This window comes from Cardiocondyla obscurior, unplaced genomic scaffold, assembly GCF_019399895.1.
Source record: "Cardiocondyla obscurior isolate alpha-2009 unplaced genomic scaffold, Cobs3.1 scaffold52_0_228554, whole genome shotgun sequence".
Lineage (NCBI taxonomy): Eukaryota > Metazoa > Arthropoda > Insecta > Hymenoptera > Formicidae > Cardiocondyla > Cardiocondyla obscurior.
The window spans coordinates 109,805-133,728 of NW_027228799.1; the positions used below are offsets into that span (position 1 = coordinate 109,805).

The window sequence follows — 23,924 nt, forward strand, 5'->3', positions numbered from 1 at the left end:
TTATTTACATACAATTACAATTTGAATGTGCTGGTCCTCTATATCGACCGGTTAAGTGACAGTGATCGCGGACTCGTATGTCATCTGATACAAATGGTTTTTCACATATGTGACAATGTGTAGCTTTGTTAAAATTTTCCAACTCGTCTCGTGTAAAATCAGCCATGGGTACATTAGCTGATAAAATTGTTTTTACATTATGCGCTAAATTTTTAAGTTCCTCGGCGAACCATGCGACACAGTTATTACCGCGATGAAACTGATACATTGATAGCGACTTGTTGTATGAACAGCATACATAATACCCTATGCTAAAAACCTTATGATGTTGGTGTGCGCATGTAGATGTGGTAGAGTCAGCATTCGTTTTTTCTAGGGTACATTCCAAATCGGCATATACCACAAATGGAACTCGTTCCTTTCTAGTATAGTTGTCAAAACTTAACCATTTTTTTTCATCACATAGTAATATAATTGCGCACTCATTAATTTTTCCACAATCTACGCTGTGTACCATTAATCTTTCACTTGAACTAAAGTAATGTAAGCATCTGGAATAAAGAATATAAATGCATTAAAAATTTTTTATTGTATAAAAGAAAAAACATTTTTTACTTACATTTTATACTTACCGATCACAAAAATATTTTTTACTCTTTGTTTTACTAAGCTGTGAACTTATAAGACGTGATAAATTTTTTATCAATGAAAAATGTCCAACATCATTATCTCGCTGTGTGTACAACAAATGAATGTGTCTCTCTCGTACTTTATCTGTGAGTTGTATTGGTAGAATTTTTTTCTTCTCAATCGTATATATGTTGATGAAAATATTATTAAAATTTTCAAATTTTTTAACATGTTTCATAGTTATTGGAAACTCAATACCTTCAAGATTTAACACTGTTGCATAATGTGGATATGATATTATTCGATCAACATGTTTCTCGGCTGGGTATAGAGCGGCTACCACTGACCATGCGAAACATGCATTGTCAGCAGATTGTATATTTATCACAGCTCTTTTCATTTTAATTTCCTGTGGTAATATCACATGGCACCCAGCATGTAATGGATTGTGTTTATTTACATTTATCATCAAATTATGTATACGCGACAGTGCCCACCCGCTGTCACGTTCTTGAAATTCGTCCAAGGATGTGAGAATAGGCTCGATAATGCGTGACTCGTACCACTCTTGTAGATCACTTGAACGAAAGAGTTCACAGTTTTTTGTGCACACACTTTTATTTGCAGTTTTATTGTTAGCTACAAATTCACCATTAAATACAACATTAATTTTTATATTGTTATGTTTATGCATAACATTTTGCACATGTTTTAATACAATGTCTTGCGCATCTTCCAGAAATTTGCGAGGCTCGATATAGTTTGAATTAATTACCACACCAGTTAATATGCGGCTTTCAAAAGCTGTGTCAATTTCACTCCATCGAAGTCCTTTATTTTTTGTATTATGTCCAGCACCCACATGAATGAAACGTTGTTTTGTTAAATCTCTTAAACTTTCGATACGTGCAATACATGCAACTAGTGATTGCTTCGCACCGATTGATAATCTTGCACGTTTATTTCGCCCCTGGTCCTCCAATAATTCGATATATTCTTCACATTGCTGATTCTATGCATTAAATTCTTCTAAAGTCAATCGATCTGCTTGCGCTGTCAACTGTTGCTCTCGTCGATCCATTTTATTCTCGAGATTTCAATATGTTAAATGATAAAATGTGATGTATGCTCCACAGTTTTATATGTGGTATATGACAAACTGCTACGTTTACATTTTTAAGTAAGTTCAATGAATTCATAGCGATTATGTCAGCATTTTAAGTATTAACCTTCATAACGATGGAGAACAGATGAAACACTGGAAGCCGCCTGATAATTTTATATTTTTTTAATGTTAGCAGTTTTGCACGTGCATATTGTGATAAGTGACATACATGTGGCGTCTACAAATTTTTGCTTAGTATTTTTTTTTTCAGCACATGTGTATAGCGGCGCCTACAAATTTGCGCTTCTGATGCAATCTTCATAACATTATTACCTATATAAAATCATTGTTTTTTTCATTTAAAACTAAACGCTTGTAATCCACACCATTGCCTGAGATAACTGGCACGTGTGACGTCTACAAATCTTGCAAATCTTGCATTTCCAATGCAGTGCGATGCAGTAGGACGTGTGGTGTCCGCAAATCTTGCAATCTTTATATGATATTATTTTTATTACATTTTAATAGCTGCGCCTACAAATTTGCGCTTCTGATAAAATCTTCATAACATTATCGCCTATATAAAATCACTGTTTTTTTTCATTTAAGACTAAACGCTTGTAATCCACACCATTGCCTGAGATAACTGGCACGTACGGCGTCTGCAAATCTTGCATTTCCAATGCAGTGCAATGCAGTAGCACGTGTGGTGCCCGCAAATCTTGCATTTCTGATGCAATCTTTATGATATCATTTTTTATTTTAAGACTAATGCTTGTGATCCCCACTATTACCTACAAATGTGATCTATATAAATACCATCGGGTGACAGTTCACTAAATTTATATTTTGTGTTAAAAGAATATGGCTGATTTAAATGCTGTAAATGACAATGGAGAATTAATGGATTTATCTGATGAGGATGATATTGGATTGCCCAACGATAGTGATTATATGAGTGATCAAAGTGAAGATCTTGAAGATTGTATTTCTCGAAAAATAGATTCACCACAACTTTTCGCGCTTAATAAACGTACTAAACATTGTATGTTGTCTTTTTATTATTGCACACCTAGTGAAGCTATTGCAGTATGTGCACCATGTATGATTAATTTAGCTGAAGTGATAGGCCAATGATTGCCATTCGCAAACATGAAATTGATACTCAAAACGCATTATGTGGTAGATCATGTGGTAATTGTGGACTTCCAATGTATATGATAATTCCATGCAACATGTGTCCTGTGTGTGTTGTCTAGGAATAAAACTTACACAATTTGAAGATTTAATCCCCCCACTTAATTGATGCATTTCTTATTAGTGGTGGGGAAATATATATTGTTACGCCGAGAACGGGTCGGCGAACGTCTCCGCGTTCGCGTCTCTCACACTTACACACACTCACACTCGCGGCGCCTGAGCTCCGCGAAAGAAAGAGAGACGATTTGTAAAAATGAACAAGAACGATTTAATACAAAGCATGCAAGCAGTACAACGTCTGCACCGATTCGAAACATGGGCAGAACTGTCATTTAATTATTATCAATAATCTTCGTCCCCTAGCAACGGGGAACCGAAACCTCGGAGCGAGCCGGCAGCTTCACGCTGCTCCGTATACCGGGCGTAACACTGCCCCCCCCTTCCTCCAGATTGTCGCCCCGACAATCAGGGGGGGCCTTCGTGGCTTCCTGTTCCACCTTGGACTCCTGTCCAAGTTCTTGAACTCCACGAAGCGACGCGAAAAATCTTCCTCAGCGCGAAGATGCTTCCGTCCTTGGTCCTCAGCTCGATTCCGCTTCTCCTCTCAAAATCTTCAAACAAGGGGGGGGCATAACTTTCTATGGATCCTCCGACTCAAGGTCTCCCCAAGTTTCTGTTCCGGCATTAGCCCTTCGTCCCATGGAAAACCACAGATCAAAAACCATGGGAAGAACAGTCTTCTTAACGAAAAATCTTCCTTCATCTTGAAATGGAGCGGAACACGTTTCTCCTGAAGAAAATTCTCCTTCCTCCCCGTTTAGTCAAACTCCTCCTCAAAATAGAAAAAGAAGAAAAGCAGTATCTAAAGAAAAATCAATTTTCCCCCGAAAAAAAAACAAACACGGCCACCAAAATCAATTTAATTTTCCCTTTCAAAATACGGAGCCAACCTATCCGCATAAACGACTTTTTTCCTATGCATAGGCGACTTCTGAATACAGAACACCACCTCCCCTAACTTTTTCAAAATCAAGTAAGGTCCTTCCCAATTACTTTGTAATTTAGAAGCCTTACCTCTAACTCTACAAGGATTAAAAAACCAAACCTTCTGTCCCTCTCGGAATAAAATTTCCCTAACATTCTTATCATAAAACGCCTTAACACGAGAAGACTTAACCGCCATTTTCTTCCTGACTTGAGAATGGATTTCATCAAGCCTTTGCCTTAAACCACTAACAAACTCTCCTTGAGAAGCTGAAAACTGAGAAGATTGAGGAGGCATTCCTCGCGTCAAATCTAACGGTAACCTTAAATCCCTGCCAAAACAAAGCTCCGCCGGAGAAACCTCAGTAACCTCATGCTTCGAAAACCTATAAGCTAACAAAAACATTGAAATCCAAAAATCCCAATCTTTTTGATTTTCTGAAACAAATTTTGAAAGATATTCCAAAACTGTACGATGCTGTCGCTCCACCTGTCCATCCGATTGTGGATGTAAAGCAGTAGTCCTAGTTTTCCTAACCCCCAAACGATTCAACAACTCCTTCAAAAGACCGGACTCAAAGTTTCGTCCCTGATCTGTATGTATTTCCTCAGGAACTCCAAATCTCGAAATAATTTCTAACAAAACTTCAGCTACCGTTCTTGCCCTAATATTCCTCACCGGAAATGCTTCCACCCATTTAGAAAAACAATCTACAATTACCAAAAGAAACCTATTCCCAGAAGAAGATATAGGAAAAGGACCAAGAACGTCCATCTGTAATCTCTGAAACGGAGATCCGACATTGTAAATTTGCAAAGGAGATTTTCCTTTGCCGGAAGGTCCCTTCTTTGAACACCAAACCGAACACGAACGACACCAATCTTCTACATCTTGCTTGCAAGAAACCCAATAAAAACGCTTCCGAATTCTATCTAGAGTCTTATTGATTTGCCCAACCGAAGGAGAATCATGGGCATCAGCCACCCCTTTAATCCGTTTACGAGGAACCACTAACTGAAACAGCACCTTCCTTAAATTTGGAGCTATCCATTTCTTATAAAGAACTCCGTTCTCTAAAACGAGGGAATCCCAATATGAATTAAGAACTCTTCCCGTTATATCTGAAGAAGAAAATCCCGAACAGACGTTCCCCAGACTCTTTCGCCTGTATTAAAACATTAAGACTCGGATCCTCCCGCTGATCCTTTTCCAAAGACTAACTCCTTCTTCTTGGAAGACGGAGCCACAGTCTCACTTCTCGGGAAGCATTTTTGCTCAACCCTACAATACCGACAGTTTTCCGCATAAAAGCCGTCTCGACAACCATCAGCATTCCCATAGAAGTATCCCTTCCGTGCAATTTCGAACTGAAATTGTTGTAATCTTCGAAGCGAGCTAACTGACCCTCGAGTTCTTTAAAGACAAAAACCACCTTAAAGAATATGATCCGTGCGAATTAAAAATTTCCCAAAGAAAATGACGAAAGATTTGACTGCATCGGCTAAAAGCTCGCGTCGAGTAACACAATAATTCCTTTCAGACTTGATAAACCCGACTGAAACGCTATAACTTTCGCTCATCCTCTTGCTTCTGTGAAAGAACAGCCCCGATTCCTATCCCAGAAGCATCAGTATCTAAAATAAACTGACCTTCTTCCTTCGGGAACGCTAACACTGGAGGAGAAGTTAAGGCCCGCTTCAAGGATTCAAGCCTCCTGACAATCATTCGTCCAAGAAAATTTCACCAAATTTCCCGTCAAAAAAGGAAGTGGCTTTGCTATCGAAGAAAAACCTTTCACGAATCTCCAATAATACGAGCAAAAACCCAAGAAGCTTCTCAATTGCTACTTCGTATGAGAAACTGGCCAATCTATTACTGCTGCTACTTTCTCCTGATCAGTAACTACCCCTTCTGAAGAAACCACATGACCTAAGTACTTAACTTTCCTACTGAAAAGAACACACTTCCCTGGATTGATTTTTAAATTAAATTTTCTTAAACAAAGAAACACTTCATTAAGATTCTCCATAAGTCCTTCGAAACTTCTTCCAAAAACTATCACATCATCTAAATATACAAAACAACTCTTAGAAAGAAGCCCTTCTAAAACCCTTTCCATAAATCGTTCAAAAGTTGCCGGAGCATTTGTGAGACCAAAAGGCATGACAGTGAATTGCCAAAATCCTTTTCCTATGGAAAAGCCGTTTTCTCCTTGTCCTTTGGATCCATCCTGATTTGCCAATACCCACTCTTAAGATCAAGAGTAGCAAACCAGGAATTCCCAGCCGAACGATCTAAAATATCATCTATCCTCGGCAGAGGAAAAGAATTTTTAACCGTAACCGCATTAACTTTCCTATAATCGACGCAGAATCTAATTGTCCCATTCTTCTTATTAACTAAAACTGCTGGAGAAACCCAAGGACTTCGCGACTCCTCAATTACCCCACGGTTCTTCATGTCTTCAATAATTCCATCAACCTCATCCCTCATTCGAAAAGGAATCCGACGAGGAACCTGTCTAATCGGAAGAGCGTCCGCTACATCAATCTTATGTTTCACTAACTCGCAATTCCCTGCAACAATTTCCTCCGAAAATGTCCCTTGAAATTTTTAAAGAATAAAGAAGCTACATTTTCTTCTGCTCATCATTTAATTCCTTCAAGCTTTCTTCAAAAAGCTTCTGAGGAAAAGAAGAATTCACCCCGGAAGTCTGTTCGACTCTGGCCACCCTCAAAGAATTCCGACAAGAACCAAAAGCTTCGTCAAAAATTTGGAAACCAACCTTCCTCAGAAAATCCGCCCCGAAAAGGCAATCATCCGAAATCTCGCTACAAACATGCTCATTTCAAGAGCAAACTTTCCTACCTCCATAGAAACTTTAGCTTCCTCTAATAGAAACATTCTCCCCGTAGGATATCGAAATCTTAGCCCTCTAAGCGATTGTAAACCTGAATTCCCTTCCGAAAACCTAGAACTCAAAATAGTAATATCAGAGCCCGTGTCAACCCTGAAATTACATTCCCTACCATTAATTTTTCCTGCGAAACAAAATCACGTAAAGAATAGCCGATTCTTCTGAAAAATAACTCTCTCGGCCCCTTTACTTTAGCCGACCCCCCAAAGAGGTCGACTACCGAGTTTCCTTACGGGTAGGGCACTGATTTTGGAAGTGTCCTGGCTTCCCACAAAGCCAACACTCGAGCCCCCCTTCATCTCCCGAGAAAACTTATTCCCTTTATACTTTTAGGATTTACCGAATTTTCCCCTTTCCTTCGTTTTCCTTAACGTCCTCCCTGGACTTTTCCGAACGAAAAGAATTAAAATTCTAAAAGAACTCGCGCGCCTGAAAACCTGACACTCTCCTATCGAAAGATTCCCCGAAAATCGTCCCGATCACTTTCGATCTTTCGATCGCCTTCTTAAGTGAAGAGATTTTTTCTAATTGCAACGTTCTCTTAACCCTACCATCTAACAACGCAGAAATAAACTGAGCACAAGCGATCTTGTCCCGTATTTCATAGGGACATTCAGGATAAGCTAACTGAGATAACCGCTCTAATTCCGTCCCAAAAGAAGCAAAGTCCTCCCCTTCCTTCTGTCTCCGATTTGTAAAAAGTGAATAATAATTCTGAGATGACCGCGGTTCCCCAAAACACAACTCGAGCTTTGCTCTTAGCTCCGCGTAGCCCATGCCCTCGGAATCCTGAAAAGAACAGAGAACCGAACGCGCTCTGCCTGAAGACAAGAAACAAGGGCAACAGTTCTCGCCTCCTGTCCCCACTGCTTCGCCCGAGCGATCAAATCAAATTGAGAGAAAAACTCCCGCAATGGAACGGAACCGTCGTATGTATCTAATTTCAAATTCAACCCGGACACGGAACGCGCGTCACCCTCAACCGGAGGGACATCCGGAACGAAACTCGCGCCCCCCTCCGCCGGAAAAACACCGGAGACGCGCGAAAAATTATTAGAGGGACTTAGCCAGATTCGGCCATCCTCGTGATCGCATCATCACGCAGACGAATCTCGGCCCGCAGACTCTCCTCCCTCTGCTCCTGCTCGACCCGCAGCTGACGCATCTCCTGACGGAGCGACTCGAACGCCGCCGCCTCAGACAAAGCAGGATCCTCCTGACGGGATCGCCTCCTCTTCGCCGTATGCGTAGCCATCCCGGACGAGCGCCCAAAATGTTACGCCGGGAACGGGTCGGCGAACGTCCGCGTTCGCGTCCTCACACTCTACACACTCACACTCGCGGCTCGAGCTCCGCGAGAAAGAGAGACGATTTGTAAAAATGAACAAGAACGATTTAATACAAAGTATGCAAGCAGTACAACGTCTGCACCGATTCGAGACATGGGCAGAACTGTCATTTAATTATTATCAATAATCTTCGTCCCCTAGCAACGGGGAACCGAAACCTCGGAGCGAGCCGGCAGCTTCACGCTGCTCCGTATACCGGGCGTAACAATATATATAAAATCTCGGAACAATTATATCACATTAAATGTAACACGCGCATCAAATTGATCTGTTATTACCGTTCTTAATGTGATGGATTTTTACGTGCCAACTAATACAAATATGGAATTTAATGTGCCAGCTAATACATCACATGTGTGTAATATGAATTATTACACGCCAGCTAATGCATCTAGCACATCATGTGTAAATAATGAGTGAGTATTAATTTTTCTAACTAAAAAATTTTTTTTAATAAAAACTTTATATGGTCATTTTTTTTTGTTTTTACACTAGCTCATCTAAAGATCATGCAATCCGTATTCTATGTAAGCGATATGCATTGACGGCTACGAGTTATAAATATTTAGAAATTGGTGTTAATGTTGGAACACCTAGTTATGTGGAAATTATTATTGGCGATAATCGAGGATTGGAAATGCCGCTATCTCTCGAGGCTTGGAAATCACTCTGCGAGTATCGCGCAAACATTTTAAGTTTGCTCCACAACGATTTTAAAAATCTTCAAGACTTCGTGTACCTCGGTGCGTTGACAGCCAGACTACGCAACTTTAATGGCATGGATGTCCTGCGGTTTGAATCAGCTGGCAAATACTTAATGATGATGGAAACGACATTTCTTAAAATGATTAATCTTGATGAGTGTATTACATTAGCGTTTAATAAATTAACATCTTTTCTTAAAATAATTGATTCGAAATTTGCACGATTTGCTAGCATCGCTTCCACTGCTAAAACTCATGACGAGGTTGTAAGCGCGATACATGCTAGCGATTGCTATGATGGGAATCAAATTGTTGATTGTGAGCTGCTAGCTTTAGTATTCGGAGCGCGAAAGTAATATTATATTATATTAAAACATTTTTTATTGCCATCAAAATATACAAATAATGTTATATTTTATAATAAATATATATAATTTAAATGTTTATATTAAAAAATTTTTTATTGTTGCATTTTTTCCCCAATATCCATGAACTACTGATTGATCTCATACATATTTCTTTAAAAACTCAGAATTAAATGTAAAAAGATTTGCGTAAGTATATGTCACATTTTCGAGATACATCTTTTAAATGAAATAATTTCTTAATCTCTCATTGCGTGATAGAATGCATCTTAAGTTTCAAACGTGCTAAACGCTGTAAAAAATTCTCACGAGTATATGTCACACCTTCGGGACTGCTGTTAATAAAAAAATGCTTTCGTTTTTACTTTCTGACTGTCTGCAGTGAGCTCGTAGCTGTTGCCTGTCAGTCGCATGCTGATTTTTTCAAGTGCAACACGCATATTAAAAAATTAGATCGATAAGTGCTCATCGTTGGTACACATTCTCGCGCGCCGCGAGTTGGGGCATCGTACCCCGTTTAGTGCGGGTGGTGTGTGGTGTGGCGCACACCAAAAAAACAATTCGGCACAATTAAACTTATATTATGATAACCGCATACGCGGTGAGTGTGAACGAGGGGAAACATTAACTTTTGACAGGACCCCTCGTTCTATACCCGAAAATCCCGTGGGTGGTGAGTGCGGCTACGTCGTGGACAAAAAATTAAATCTGTGCACCCACGGGAAACGATTCGCTTTTGTCGACAGCGAATTGCCGCCGGTAAAAAAAATGCGGCAAAACTAAAAACGTAAGTTTTTAATATCAATTATTTATATTTTATATAAAAATTTGAGGAACGTGTGGGTGGGTTGACGTGAATGGTAGCTGCTAGTGCGGGGTGTTGTGAGGGAAAATAAACACGGGGGAGCGTTGGGAGGCGAGGGACGGAAAACCGCGATGAGATACGGGGAGAGGTAGCCGTGGTGGAAGAGACCGGGGGGAGGGTATGAATGGGTGACGGATACCCCCCCCCCGGTCTCTTCCCACCTACGGCTACCTCTCCCCGCGCTCCTCTCATCGCGGTTTTTTCCCCCGTCCCTTCGCCTCCCTCAACGCTCCTGGGTTAGAACTTGTGTTTATTCCCTATTGTCGAGCTACTGTCAAAATAATTAAGTTTAATAAAAATCTTCAAAAATTCACTCTTTGTAGTTAAAATTTCAATAGAAAAACTGTTCCCGTTTCTATACACGTTGTACGATTAAGTTCTCGTTCGGCACAGTGATTTCAATTAAGACAACGAGTAAAACGTGTCCAAGATGAGCTTCGTAAGTTTACAAGAACCGATTCTGAGTTTTCAACTATCACTTCAAATCTGACCAAGTTACATTTTCTGAATTAAAATTAACAAGAAAGTTATATAAATGCTTAAAAAAGGCATAATCTCTACTCACAAATGCAGAGAAATAGAAATTCTAGTCCTGTGCGTGAAGAAAACTAAATTTTGAACAAAAAGGGACATTTTTTGTTTCCGATGTTGCCAGTTTCAGATTTAATCTTGCTCTGGCAATTTTAAACATTGAACGTCGGATTAGAGACTGAACATATTAATTCGTTAAAGTACTTAGAGACAATTGATTGCTAAATAAAAGCACTGAATCAAGTAAATAACAAATTTAATTTTTAGAGTATCATTAAGATTCAGAATCTGACCAAGATACAGTTTCTCTATTAAAATTCAAATTACAGTTATATAGATGCATGGAGAATGCACAATCTCTACCCATGAACTTAGAAAAATAGCAAATTAAATCCTCTGAAGGAATATTTTTGAAATATGTTACAATGAAAGACATATATACAGGGTGTTTGTTTCCCCGGTAACTGTAGATAGATATCGGAATACAAATCGAAAAGTCAGATATCATTTAGTGAAATTCGTAACCGTTACGAGTAAGAAATTACTGAATTTTGACGAATTAGCGCGGAGCACATAATAAGTCGGGCGCGGCAGGAGAGCGGGTGGGCCTTAGAGAGAACGGGGTGAAACGCCGCGCGACAATTGTCTATCACACCACGCGTTGACTCTTCCCACCCCCACCCCACAATTGTCGCGCGGCGTTTCACCCCCGTTCTCTCCCTAAGGCCCACCCGCTCACACCTGCCGCGCCCGACTTATTATGTGCTCCGCGCTAATTCGTCAAAATTCAGTAATTTCTTACTCGGTAACGGTTACGAATTTCACTAAATGATATCTGACTTTTCGATTTGTATTCCCGATATCTATCTACAGTTACCGGGAAGGAAACCTTATTTCAAACACCCTGTATAAGGAATAAAGTACAGATCGATTACTTTGACGACAGTAGAAAAATACAAGGATTACCTTTAAGAAAACATGATAAAAAGTTCAAATGGACTATATATTGATTATTTGACACACATATTTATTATGCTTTGAAATCTGACGCACCAAAAAGTATATATAAAGAAATAGGTACAGATCGGCTTTTTTGGTGACAGTAAAAAAGTAAAACGATTATCTTTGAAAAAACAAGGTAAAAATAACAGTACGCCATATTTTATTGACATAACAAAAATGTACATTAAATAATCAATATCTAGTCCAATTAATCTTTTTACGATGTTTTCTTAAAAATAATCTTTTTATTTTTCTACTATCGTCAAAATAGCCGATCTGTACTTTTTTCCTTATATATATTTTTTAGTGCGTCATATTTCAAAAACGTGATAAATATATACGTGAAAAAATTAATGTCTAGTTCAATTCAGCTTCTGTTCCATATTTTCGCAAAAGTACCTTTTTTATTTTTCTACTGTCGTCAAAGTTGCCGATCTGTACTTTATGCCATATACAGGGTGTCTGGTTGAGTAGTGAGCACCTCTTAGTTATAGATAGAACTCGAAAATACAAATAGGAAAGTCCCGTACCATTTTGCAAATCTCTCAATCGTTATTGAGAAAAAAATTAAAATGCATAAAATGTTAGGCGTACGTAATTTTTTATTATGGGCCCACGAAAATCCACGGGCCGTGAGTCAAGTATCTTTTCAATACCGTTGGAAAATAAATGTATGGGCAGGTATTACTGGGAATAGAATTGTAAGTATTTCTTTAAATGTAAAAACTCGAGTAATAAATATTTAAAATTTATATTTTAATTAACACTTTTCAGATTGGGCCGTATTTCTTTCCTGAACGACTCAGTGGAGAAGTTTATGCTCATTTTTTGGAAGACGAATTGCCGTAATTACTGGAAGACCTGCCACTAATTACACGACAAAAAATGATATTCCAGCAGGATGGGGCTCCTCCACACTTTTCAAGACGCGCGCGAGAAGTCTTAGATAGAAATTTTACGGACAGGTGGATGGGACGGGGTGTGCCGATTTCGTGGCCAGCACGTTCTCCGGATATGAACGTGCTGGATTATTTTGTTTGGGGGTACATTAAAGCTCAGATAGAAAACGTGCGTGAGCGTACAAGAGAGGAGGTTCGCGATGCTATTGTTACGCCCGGTACACGGAGCAGCGTGAAGCTGCCGGCTCGCTCCGAAGTCTCGGTTTCCCGTTGCCAGGGGAACGAAGTTTGATTATTTACTAAATGACAGTTCTGCCCGTGCCTTGAATCGGTGCAGTCGCTGTATCTCTGCATGTTCTTATTAAACTGTTCGTTCTTTTTATAAATCGTCTCTTTCTTTCGCGGAGCTCCGGCGCCGCGAGTTAGTGTGTGTGAGTGTGTGAGAGACGCGAACGCGGAAACGTTCGCCGACTCGTTCCCGGCGTAACATTTTGGGGGCTCGTCCGGGATGGCTACGCATGCGGCGAAGAGAAGGCGATCCCGTCAGGAGGATCCTGCTTCGTCTGAGGCGGCTGCGTTCGAGTCGCTTCGCCAGGAGATGCGTCAGCTGCGGGTCGAGCAAGAACAGAGGGAGGAGAGTCTGCGAGCTGAGATTCGTCTGCGTGATGATGCGATCACGAGGATGCAAAGCCGAATATTGCAGGTGAGTCCCTCCAATAATTTTTCGCGCGTCTCCGGTGTTCTTCCGGCGGAGGGGGGCGCGAGTTTTGTTCCGGATGTCCCTCCGGTTGAGGGTGACGCGCGTTCCGTGTCCGGGTTGAATCTAAAGTTAGATACATATGACGGTTCCGTTCCGTTGCGGGAGTTCTTTTCTCAATTTGATTTAATCGCTCGGGCGAAGCAGTGGGGACAGGAGGCGAGAACTGTTGCCCTTGTTTCTTGTCTTCGGGGTAGAGCGCGTTCGGTTCTCTGTTCTTTTCAAGATTCCGAGGGCATGGGTTACGCGGAGCTAAGAGCAAAGCTCGAGTTGTATTTCGGGGAGCCGCGGTCTTCTCAGAATTATTATTCGCTTTTTACAAATCGGAAACAGAAGGAGGGGGAAGATTTTGCTTCTTTTAAGACGGAATTAGAGCGATTGTCTCAATTAGCTTATCCAGAATGTCCCTATGAGGTACGGGACAAGATCGCTTGTGCTCAGTTTATTTCTGCGTTGTTAGATGGTAGGGTTAAGAGAACGTTGCAGTTAGAAGGAATTTCTTCACTTAAGAAGGCGATTGAGAGATCGAAAGTGATCGGGACGATTTTCGGGGAATCTTTTGATAGGAGAGTGTCAGGTTTTCAGGGACGCGCGAGTTCTTTTAAAAATTTTAATTCTTTTCGTTCGGAAAAGTCCAGGGGGACGTTAAGGAAAACGAAGGAAAGGGGAAAGTTCGGTAAATTCTAGGAAGTATAAAGGGAGTAAGTTTTCTCGGGAGACGAAGGGGGGGCTCGAGGAGAGTGTTGGCTTTGCGGGAAGCCAGGACACTTCCAAAATCAGTGCCCTACCCGTAAGGGAAACTCGGAATAGTCGACCTCTTCGGGGGGGGGTCGGCTAAAGTAAAGGGGGCCCCGAGAGAGTTGTTTTCCAGAAGAATCAACTATTCTTCACGTGATTTTTGTTTTGCAGGGAAAATTAATGGTAGGGAATGTAATTTCAGGGTTGACACGGGCTCTGATATTACTATTTTGAGTTCTAGGTTTTTCGGAAAGGGGAATTTAGTTTTGCAATCGCTTAGAGAGGGGCTAAGTTTTCGATATCCTACAGGGGAGGATGTTTCCATTAGAGGAGAAGCTAAAGTTTCTATGGAGGTAGGAAAGTTTGCTCTTGAAATGAGCATGTTTGTAGCAGAGATTTCGGATGATTGCCTTCTCGGGGCAGATTTTCTGGGGAAGGTTGGTTTTTCTAAAATTTTTGACGAAGCTTTTGGTTCTTGTCGGCATTCTTTGAGGGTGGCCAGAGTCGAACAGACTTCCGGGGTGAATTCTTCTTTTCCTCAGAAGCTTTTTGAAGAAAGCTTGAAGGAATTAAATGATGAGCAGAAGAATGTAGCTTCTTTATTCTTTAAAAAATTTCAAGGGACATTTTCGGAGGAAATTGTTGCAGGGAATTGCGAGTTAGTGAGACATAAGATTGATGTAGCGGACGCTCTTCCGATTAGACAGGTTCCTCGTCGGATTCTTTTTCGAATGAGGGATGAGGTTGATGGGATTTTTGAAGACATGAAGAACCGTGGGGTAATTGAGGAGTCGCGAAGTCCTTGGGTTTCTCCAGCAGTTTTAGTTAAAAAGAAGGATGGAACAATTAGATTCTGCGTCGATTATAGGAAAGTTAATGCGGTTACGGTAAAAGATTCTTTTCCTCTGCCAAGAATAGATGATATTTTAGATCGTTTGGCTGGGAATTCCTGGTTTGCTACTCTTGATCTTAAGAGTGGGTATTGGCAAATCAGGATGGATCCAAGGGACAAGGAGAAAACAGCTTTTTCCATAGGAAAAGGGCTTTGGCAATTCACTGTCATGCCTTTTGGTCTCACGAATGCTCCGGCAACTTTTGAACGATTTATGGAAAGGGTTTTAGAAGGGCTTCTTTCTAAGAGTTGTTTTGTGTATTTGGATGACGTGATAGTTTTTGGAAGAAGTTTCGAAGGACTTATGGAGAATCTTAATGAGGTGTTTCTTCGTTTAAGAAAATTCAATTTGAAAATCAATCCAGGGAAGTGTGTTATTTTCAGTAGGAAAGTTAAATACTTAGGTCATGTGGTTTCTTCAGAAGGGGTAGCTACTGATCAGGAGAAAGTAGCAGCAGTAATAGATTGGCCAGTTCCTCATACGAAGAAGCAATTGAGAAGCTTCTTAGGTTTTTGCTCGTATTATAGGAGATTTGTGAAAGGTTTTTCTTCGATAGCGAAGCCACTTCATTATTTGACGGGAAATTTGGTGAAATTTTCTTGGACGAATGATTGTCAGGAGGCTTTTGAATCCTTGAAGCGAGCCTTAACTTCTCCTCCAGTGTTAGCGTTTCCGAAGGAAGAAGGTCAGTTTATTTTAGATACTGATGCTTCTGGAATAGGAATCGGGGCTGTTCTTTCACAGAGGCAAGGGGATGAGGAGAAGGTTATAGCGTATTTCAGTCGGGTTTTATCGAAGTCTGAAAGGAATTATTGTGTTACTCGACGCAAGCTTTTAGCTATTGTAAATGCAGTCAAATCTTTTCGTCATTTTCTTTTAGGAGGGAAATTTTTAATTCGTACGGATCATATTTCTTTAAGGTGGCTCTTGTCTTTTAAGGAACTCGAGGGTCAGTTAGCTCGCTGGGTAGAAAGATTACAGCAATTTCAGTTCAAAATTGCTTATAGGAAGGGGACTTCTCATGGGAATGCCGATGGTTTATCGAGACGGCTTTGTGAAGCGGAAAACTGTCGGTATTGTTTTAGGGTTGAGCAAAAAAGTCTTCCCGAAGGAGGGGAGACTGTGGCTTGAATAGTCTTCCAAGAAGAGGAGTTAGATCTTTGGAAGAGGGATCAGCAGGAGGATCCGAGTCTTAATGTTTTAATACAGGCGAAAGAGTCTGGGGAACGTCTTTCCCGTTCGGAATTTTCTTCTTCAGATACAACGGGAAGAGTTCTTAATTCTTATTGGGATTCCCTCGTTTTAGAGAACGGAGTTCTTTATAAGAAATGGATAGCTCCAAATTTAAGGAAGGTGCTGTTGCAATTAGTGGTTCCTCGTAAACGGATTAAGGGGGTTCTGGCTGATGCTCATGATTCTCCTTCGGTTGGGCACTTTGGAATTTGTGGCGGCCGAGATGACAATTCGGTAAATTGGCACTCGGCGCACCACGACATAGGCAGCCCGGCATGCAGGAACGTATGCCGGAAGGCCCGGAAGCTTGGTGGGAGAAAAAGCTCCGGGCCCGGCTGATAACAGCCGCGGCCGCCAGGCGTCGCGAGAGATAAGAGTTTTCGCGATAGTCAGATGCGATAAGGACCGCTATATAAGCGGCACCGATGGAGCTTGCGATATCGCCTTATCCGATAAGGAGATCGCTTTTTGAATACGATCGATAGTGCTCGTATAGACGCACACTTCACAGTACGAGAAGTAGTGCTCTGCCGACGCACATCGAACGAAGACGAAGCAGTAGTCGTTGCCACGAAGCAGAGCATAGCCGTATGCCTTTACCACCGTTAACGAAGAGCCAGAGTCCGGAGACGGGGACTCCACAAAAGCGGACTAGAAGAAGCCGACGAAAGAAGCGGGCCACGCTGACGCCGGAGATAGTGCCGGATAGTCCTCCGTCGCCACCAGTCGAAGAGGCCAGAACACCGAAAGTCTTGTCAATCGAAGTCTTTCCGCCGCAGCAGCCGCTGGCGGGAATCCTGAGGCCTCCAGGACTTAAGAAGCCTCCACGTCATACTCACTTCCAATTCTTGGAGTGGAAGCCTCAGCTCGCCAACTTTACGCCTCCACGACTAACGAGGCCTCCAAGAATTTATCTGGCACCGGGCGACATACGTGTCTGGAGATACACTAGTCCCCGGTGGAATCAAGTCGAGCCATTACTCTCGCCTATCCCACCAACACCACCGGTGCGGATAGAGCGAGGAGTTCAGTGTGGACCCAGCACCACAGAGCGGGCCATACAACACGCTCCTGTGGTCACGGATAGTGGAGTCCAGTGTGATCCCTGGGCTACCACTTCATCCTCGGAAGCTGAGCCGCCAATACTACCTGGCGATGAAAAGTGGGGTCCGATAAAGGTGACGCTCACCGCCCCACACATCTCATACCGCGAAAGGCGGTTATAAACGTTATAAAGCGTTATTTTGTAAAAGCACCAGTGGGTGCGATTTAAACGAACTCAAACAGAATGTATATAATCTTGTAAATATATTTGTACATATCGAGAAAGAAAGTGTTTATCTCTAACCAGTGTTCTATCCTGTCAGCGAACTAAAAATACCTAAAGAATCAATAAGACTCTAGATAGAATTCGAAAGCGTTTTTATTGGGTTTCTTGCAAGCAAAATGTAGAAGATTGGTGTCGTTCATGTTCGGTTTGTTGTTCAAAAAAGGGACCTTCCGGCAAAGGAAAATCTCCTTTGCAGATTTACAATGTCGGATCTCCGTTTCAGAGATTACAGATGGATGTTCTTGATCCTTTTCCTATATCTTCTTCTGGGAATAGGTTTCTTTTAGTAATTGTAGATTGTTTTTCTAAATGGGTGGAAGCATTTCCGGTGAGGAATATTAGGGCAAGAACGGTAGCTGAAGTTTTTGTTAGGGAAATTATTTCAAGATTTGGAGTTCCTGAGGAAATACATACAGATCAGGGACGAAACTTTGAGTCCGGTCTTTGAAAAAGTTGTTGAATCTTTGGGGGTTAGGAAAACTAGGACTACTGCTTTACATCCACAATCGGATGGGCAGGTGGAGCGACAGCATCGTACGGTTTTGGAATATCTTTCAAAATTTGTTTCAGAAAATCAAAAGAATTGGGATCGTTGGATTTCAATGTTTTTGTTAGCTTATAGGTCTTCGAAGCATGAGGTCACTGAGGTTTCTCCGGCGGAGCTTTGTTTTGGAAGGGATTTGAGGTTACCGTTAGATTTGACGCGGGGAATGCCTCCTCAGTCTTCTCAGTTTTCAGCTTCTCAAGGAGAGTTTGTTAGGGGTTTAAGACAAAGGCTTGATGAAATCCATTCTCAAGTCAGGAGAAAGATGGCGGTTAAATCCTCTCGTGTTAAGGCGTTTTATGACAAGAATGTTAGAGATGTTTTATTCCAAGAGGGACAGAAAGTTTGGTTTTTTAATCCTTGTAGAGTTAGAGGTAAGGCTCCTAAATTGCAAAGTAATTGGGAAGGACCTTACTTGATTTTGAAAAAGTTAGGGGAGGTGGTGTTCTGTATTCAGAAGTCGCCTAAACATAGAAAAAAAGTCGTCCATGCGGATAGGTTGGCTCCGTATTTTGAAAAGGAAATTAAATAGATTTTGGGGGCCGTGTTTTTTTTTTTTGGGGGGGGAGAAAATTGATTTTTCTTTGGAAACTGCTTTTCTTCTTTTTCTCTTTTGAGGAGGAGTTTAGCTGGACGGGGAGGAAGGAGAATTTTCTTCAGGGGAAACGTGTTCCGCTCCGTTTCAAGATGAAGGAAGATGTTTCGTTAAGAAGACTGTTCTTCCCATGGTTTTTGATCTGTGGTTTTCCATGGGACGAAGGGCTAATGCCGGAACAGGAACTTGGGGAGACCTTGAGTCGGAGGGTCCACAGAAAGTTATGCCCCCCCCTTGTTTGAAGATTTTAAGAGGAGTAGCGGAATCGGGCTGGGAACCAAGGACGGAAGCATCTTCGCGGTGAGGAAGATTCTTCGCGTCGCTTCGTGGAGTTCAAGAACTTGGACAGGAGTCCAAGGTGGAACAGGAAGCCACGGAGGCTCCCCCTGATTGTCGGGGCGACAATCTGGAGGAAGGGGGGGGGGCAGTGTTACGCCCGGTACACGGAGCAGCGTGAAGCTGCCGGCTCGCTCCGAAGTCTCGGTTCCCCGTTGCCAGGGGAACGAAGTTTGATTATTTACTAAATGACAGTTCTGTCCGTGCCTTGAATCGGTGCAGTCGCTGTATCTCTGCATGTTCTTATTAAACTGTTCGTTCTTTTTATAAATCGTCTCTTTCTTTCGCGGAGCTCCGGCGCCGCGAGTTAGTGTGTGTGAGTGTGTGAGAGACGCGAACGCGGAAACGTTCGCCGACTCGTTCCCGGAGTAACACTATTATAGCGGCCTTCGGTACAATCACGCCGAAAGTAGCGTAAAATGCAACACAACAATTTGTTCGGAGGGCCGACCTTTACTTACAAGCACAAGGTCGGCACTTCGAGCAATTGTTGGGTTGAATTTTTGCGGTGGATTAGGCCTTTTGGGGAAACCACGTAAAAAAAAAACGCGCCGAGCTATCTACCTCACCTAAAAGTGGTGTGGAAACGATAGCGGTTCAAATAATTATAAAAAAATTAAAAACGTTTGACTCGGAAAAAATTGATCTCGATCGCGCTTAGTCGTTTGATTTTGCTTGCCCGTTGTCGTCTCGTTTCGCTCGCGCATTGCCGCCTCGCCTCACTCGCGTATCGTTGCCTCGCTTCGCTCATGTATCATCGCCTCGCTTCGCTCATGTATCGTCGCTTTGTCTCACTCGCGTATCGTCGCCTCGCTTCATTCTTTGCGCGCTAACTCCGCCCATTCTCTTCAGAATACTCGCCGGTGTTTGTCTCTCGCTCGCACAGCTCGCAGTTTCCTTGTCCCTCTTACTTATTAATATTTTATTAATTTTCTCGAAAACGAATAAGAATTTTACAAATTGCTATTAAGCTTTTCGATTTTTCTCAACATGTTCTACCTACCATTAAAAATAAAATACACTGGTCTGGGACACCCTCTATATACAGGGTGTCCAAAATATTATTAGCAATATTAAAACTGTGGGTAAAGAATCAGATTTGGAGACAAAAAGTCCTTTACGAATTTGTGAAATTCGTAACCATTATTGAAAAAAAAATTAATTTGTCTAGCGCAAGAGCGACAAAAAAGCTGCGCGTGAGTGAGCGCGACAGGCGAGTAGCTAAAAATGGTGCCGTCGTCTGTTGCGCTTACTCACGCGTGGCTTCCTTGTCGCTCTTGCGCTAGACAATTTAATTTTTTTCTCAATAGCAGTTGAGAATTTTACAAAATGTTAAAGAACTTTTTTATTTATCTTTCTAAGACCTACCTATCTGTATAAGATTTTACACATGGGCTGAGACACCCTGTATATACAGGGTGTCCATATGCGGAAATTTTCAGTAGATATTAGAATATATTTAGAAAATTTTGACACTATTTTGTCGATTTCGCGATTGTAACATTTATACGAATTTTTATAACCTAGCGAATAGCGCGCTTTAAAAGCCACGCCATCTGCTCCAGTTTTCGCCGCTTATTGGCCGATCCCCTTCGGTGGACCGAGCGAAGATGAGAGACGGCGATAAGTTATGCAGGCTAGTCGCCGTCTCTTATCTTCGCTCGGTCCACCGAAGGGGGGATCGGCCAATCGCTAAGCGGCGAAAAAACTGAAGCAGAGTCGGTGTTATTAGGCGTGGACCGCTTCTAAAAGCGCGCTTTTATTCGCTAAGTTATAAAAATTCGTATAAATGTTACAATCGCGAATTTGATAAAATGGTGTTAAAATTTTCTAAATATATTCCTAATATCTACCTATACCCGAGAGATTTTCCGCATTTCGCGGGACACCCTGTATAGACAGGGTGTCCCAGACATAACGAAAGATACTGGGAGGATAAATAGAACTAATTGAGACAAGTAGAAAAGTCCTGTACCATTTTGCAAAATTTTCAATCGTTATTTAGAAAAAAATAAAAGTATAAGAGTGTAAGGGCGCTACGCGTGAGTGAACGTGACAAGCGACGGCGCCATTCCTAGCCATTCGTCTGTCGCGCTCACTCACGCGTAGCTTCTTTGTCGCTCTTACGCCTATACAATTTATACATTTTAATTTTTTTCTCAATAACGGTTGAGAATTTTGCAAAATGGTACAGGACTTTTTTACTTGTCTCAATCAATTCTATCTATCCTCCCAATATCCTTCGTTATGTCTGAGACACCCTGTATATGTATCAATCGCTTCGTTTTTACACATAAATACACAAAGTGTTTCATTACAAATCATATGTCGGCTGCAAAAACAATTACAAGAATTTTGTAACATTACCAAGAGTATTTCTGATTTCTATTTTGCTAATTTAATTGCCATGTAATTTTCTTGCTCCGTGTTAGCTCTGCAACATGAAATGTTAAACTTTATTTCAATCAATACGTCGGGTGATTCAACAAAATTATAAATAACATTACTTGTTAACATGTTACAAACGTTATTCTTATGATTTCTGCTTTCTGCTTTACTGTTCAATGCCAATGCAAAGTTCATTTGCTTCGTTTTGGCACTGTGACTGACAACGTGTTGCACACACATTTATTAATATAATGTGAAACAACTAATTTGTTATTGAGACCACTTACATATTGGTTTTTTTGGTGTGTCTTTTTTTTAAATCAGTTTCCAGGGTTTTTTTTTAACTTGAAATATTTATTTTGTTAGTTCTTATGTTATTTTTGTTTTTGCTTAACGTACAACATTGCATGTATGTGTATGAAAATTGCTGAATGTTTCGGAAATGTTGGAGCAATATTATAGAAACATCACTACCACTGTTGTTTATCATTTATGAATGTCTAACGTTTAATAATTGTGTTACGTCAAGAAAATAATTATTTTGTTAGATTGGAATTTGGGGGAAATCCTTAAGAAAGTGGTTTGTGGGTAAGATACAGATTTGACGTACCACCGAATTTTGTGTGGAATTCTAGATTTGAAGACCACACAATTTACGCACAAAAAGAATTAGAAAAGTATTTTTTTAAAAGGAGAATAGCACGTAGATGGTTCCTTTTTAGAAAAAGGAATTCAATCCTTCTTCTCTGGGACAGAACCGGCAGTGGTGTTTCGCAATTAATGGATATTCAGGTTTCTGAAAGAATTAGTTTAAAATTTCAAGTACATAAAAAAACAAAGTTTTTAATTAATTAACTACATTCAACAAATAAAAATAGATTTAATGACTCAAAAGAAAAAATTATAAAATAAGAGAACAAAATTGGTCTTAACATTAGGTAAATTTTAAACATCTTAAATATGAAATCGTGCGCGCGCGCGCGCGCGCGCGCGTGTGTGTGTGTGTGTGTGTGTGTGCGCGCGCGTGCGTGTGTGTGTAACTATTGATTTTATTCGAGGGTGATCTTCTTAATCTCGCACACCCTAACAGTAGTACGCGGAAATGCTAAATCTATCAGTCTCATAGGGGCCAGGAAAAAAAGTTTCCACCCCCGGATAGAAAATTAAGAAATTTGAGTCAGGAGGAGAGCGACTCGCCTGCCTCCTGATCTCTTCAAGATCAAAATGGCCGGGGCCGATAGAGAAAGCCCCTTCCGGAACAGGATCTGTCCACGGAGTACAAGCTCTTCGAAGGAGCTCCAGGAGAGGGTCTATAACTTCCCTTGGTTCTGGGTGCTCCTCGAGAACCTCGATACTCGGGATGGGTGACGGAGAATGATCTCGGAAGTCTACCTCCGGGAGAGAGATTGAATCATCCTCACCCAGAGAGTCGACCTCCTCAGGAACAAAAGGAAAAGGAGGCGGAGAGAGAGGAGAGGAACAGGCCCTGAACTCACCTGCGGGAAAACGTGAGTCGAAGATGAGAGATAAGCTCGGTGTAAAAGATGGAGTCGTGAAGCGGAATTGGTTTGATCCTAGCTCCATGCACCGATCGGAGAAGTTCGACACGTCGTGATTATCGTTCGGTGGATTATAACAATAAAGTGGCTCAAGGTCTCCGTGGATGGGTGATGGTGGAGGAGCGCTCGGTGGCGGGGACCACGGCCTTTCTTTTTGACGCGGAGGAGTCAAAAATACTTCTTCACTCGGGGCCGCCGCAAACAAGTATTGGATGAAGAACCTTCGGACTAATTTCCGAAAGTTCCTAATTTGCTTATTTTGCCGCGCCCGGCTCATCTTTAAAGTTTTTCTATTCGATGATTCCATTAGAATATATTGTTACACATGACGGCGTAACTCGGACAGCGGCCTCTCACTCTCTCACACACGTTCCCCGCTGCAGCGCTCTCACTCTCTCTCACACTCCGCGTCACTCCCGCCGTAAGGAAAAACTCAGACTTTACAAAAGAAGCGGATTTAATAAATTAACCTCTCGACATACATCGCCCGTCAACGTCACGGGTAAGACTGACAATTCTCTTTTTAAACAACAAGGTGTCTCCTAGCAACGGGTGACAGCTAACTACAAACTCGCGGAATGTTCACGTTAAAACTCTTCATGCCGAACGTCGCCGAGCTCGGACTTCGCGCCGCTCCAAGACAGCGAGCTTCGCGCCGTTCTCTATACCGGGCGTAACAATATGAATGAATTTAATTTAATATGAAATGAAATTAATTAATTTTTAAATAAAGAAAGGATCGAGAGAGACTCGTCGTTCTTATCCATTCGGAATTCTGGGTTCGCCCAACCATGGATCTTCGCAGCTATCGGACACAAGGAAAGCCACACGATTTTTTAAGTTTTAGGCAGTCGCCAATTTGTTAGCAAAATTTCGCATAGTGAACCACTGAAAGTCGCCATTTCATCGACAGCATGTCGTAGCCTATAGTCGGCAGCAATTAACCTTGTGAAACGATTTACCGCAAAGTCTAGTGGACTTATTTGATACCCCGAAATC

General features: G+C 41.5%; 1 protein-coding gene across 1 annotated transcript; it reads right to left on the reverse strand.

Annotated features, from left to right (window-relative positions):
* Positions 1-596: 596 nt before the first annotated feature.
* On the reverse strand, positions 597-3,290 carry LOC139112814 (uncharacterized). Its single transcript, XM_070673842.1, has one exon. It carries the CDS (start codon positions 1,322-1,324, stop codon positions 629-631), a length of 696 nt encoding a protein of 231 aa, XP_070529943.1. The 5' UTR covers positions 1,325-3,290; the 3' UTR covers positions 597-628.
* Positions 3,291-23,924: the final 20,634 nt, after the last annotated feature.

Excerpts from the sequence above, each read along its gene's own strand:
- LOC139112814 (XM_070673842.1), bottom strand. The coding sequence starts at position 1,324 with ATGCATAAACATAACAATATAAAAATTAATGTTGTATTTAATGGTGAA.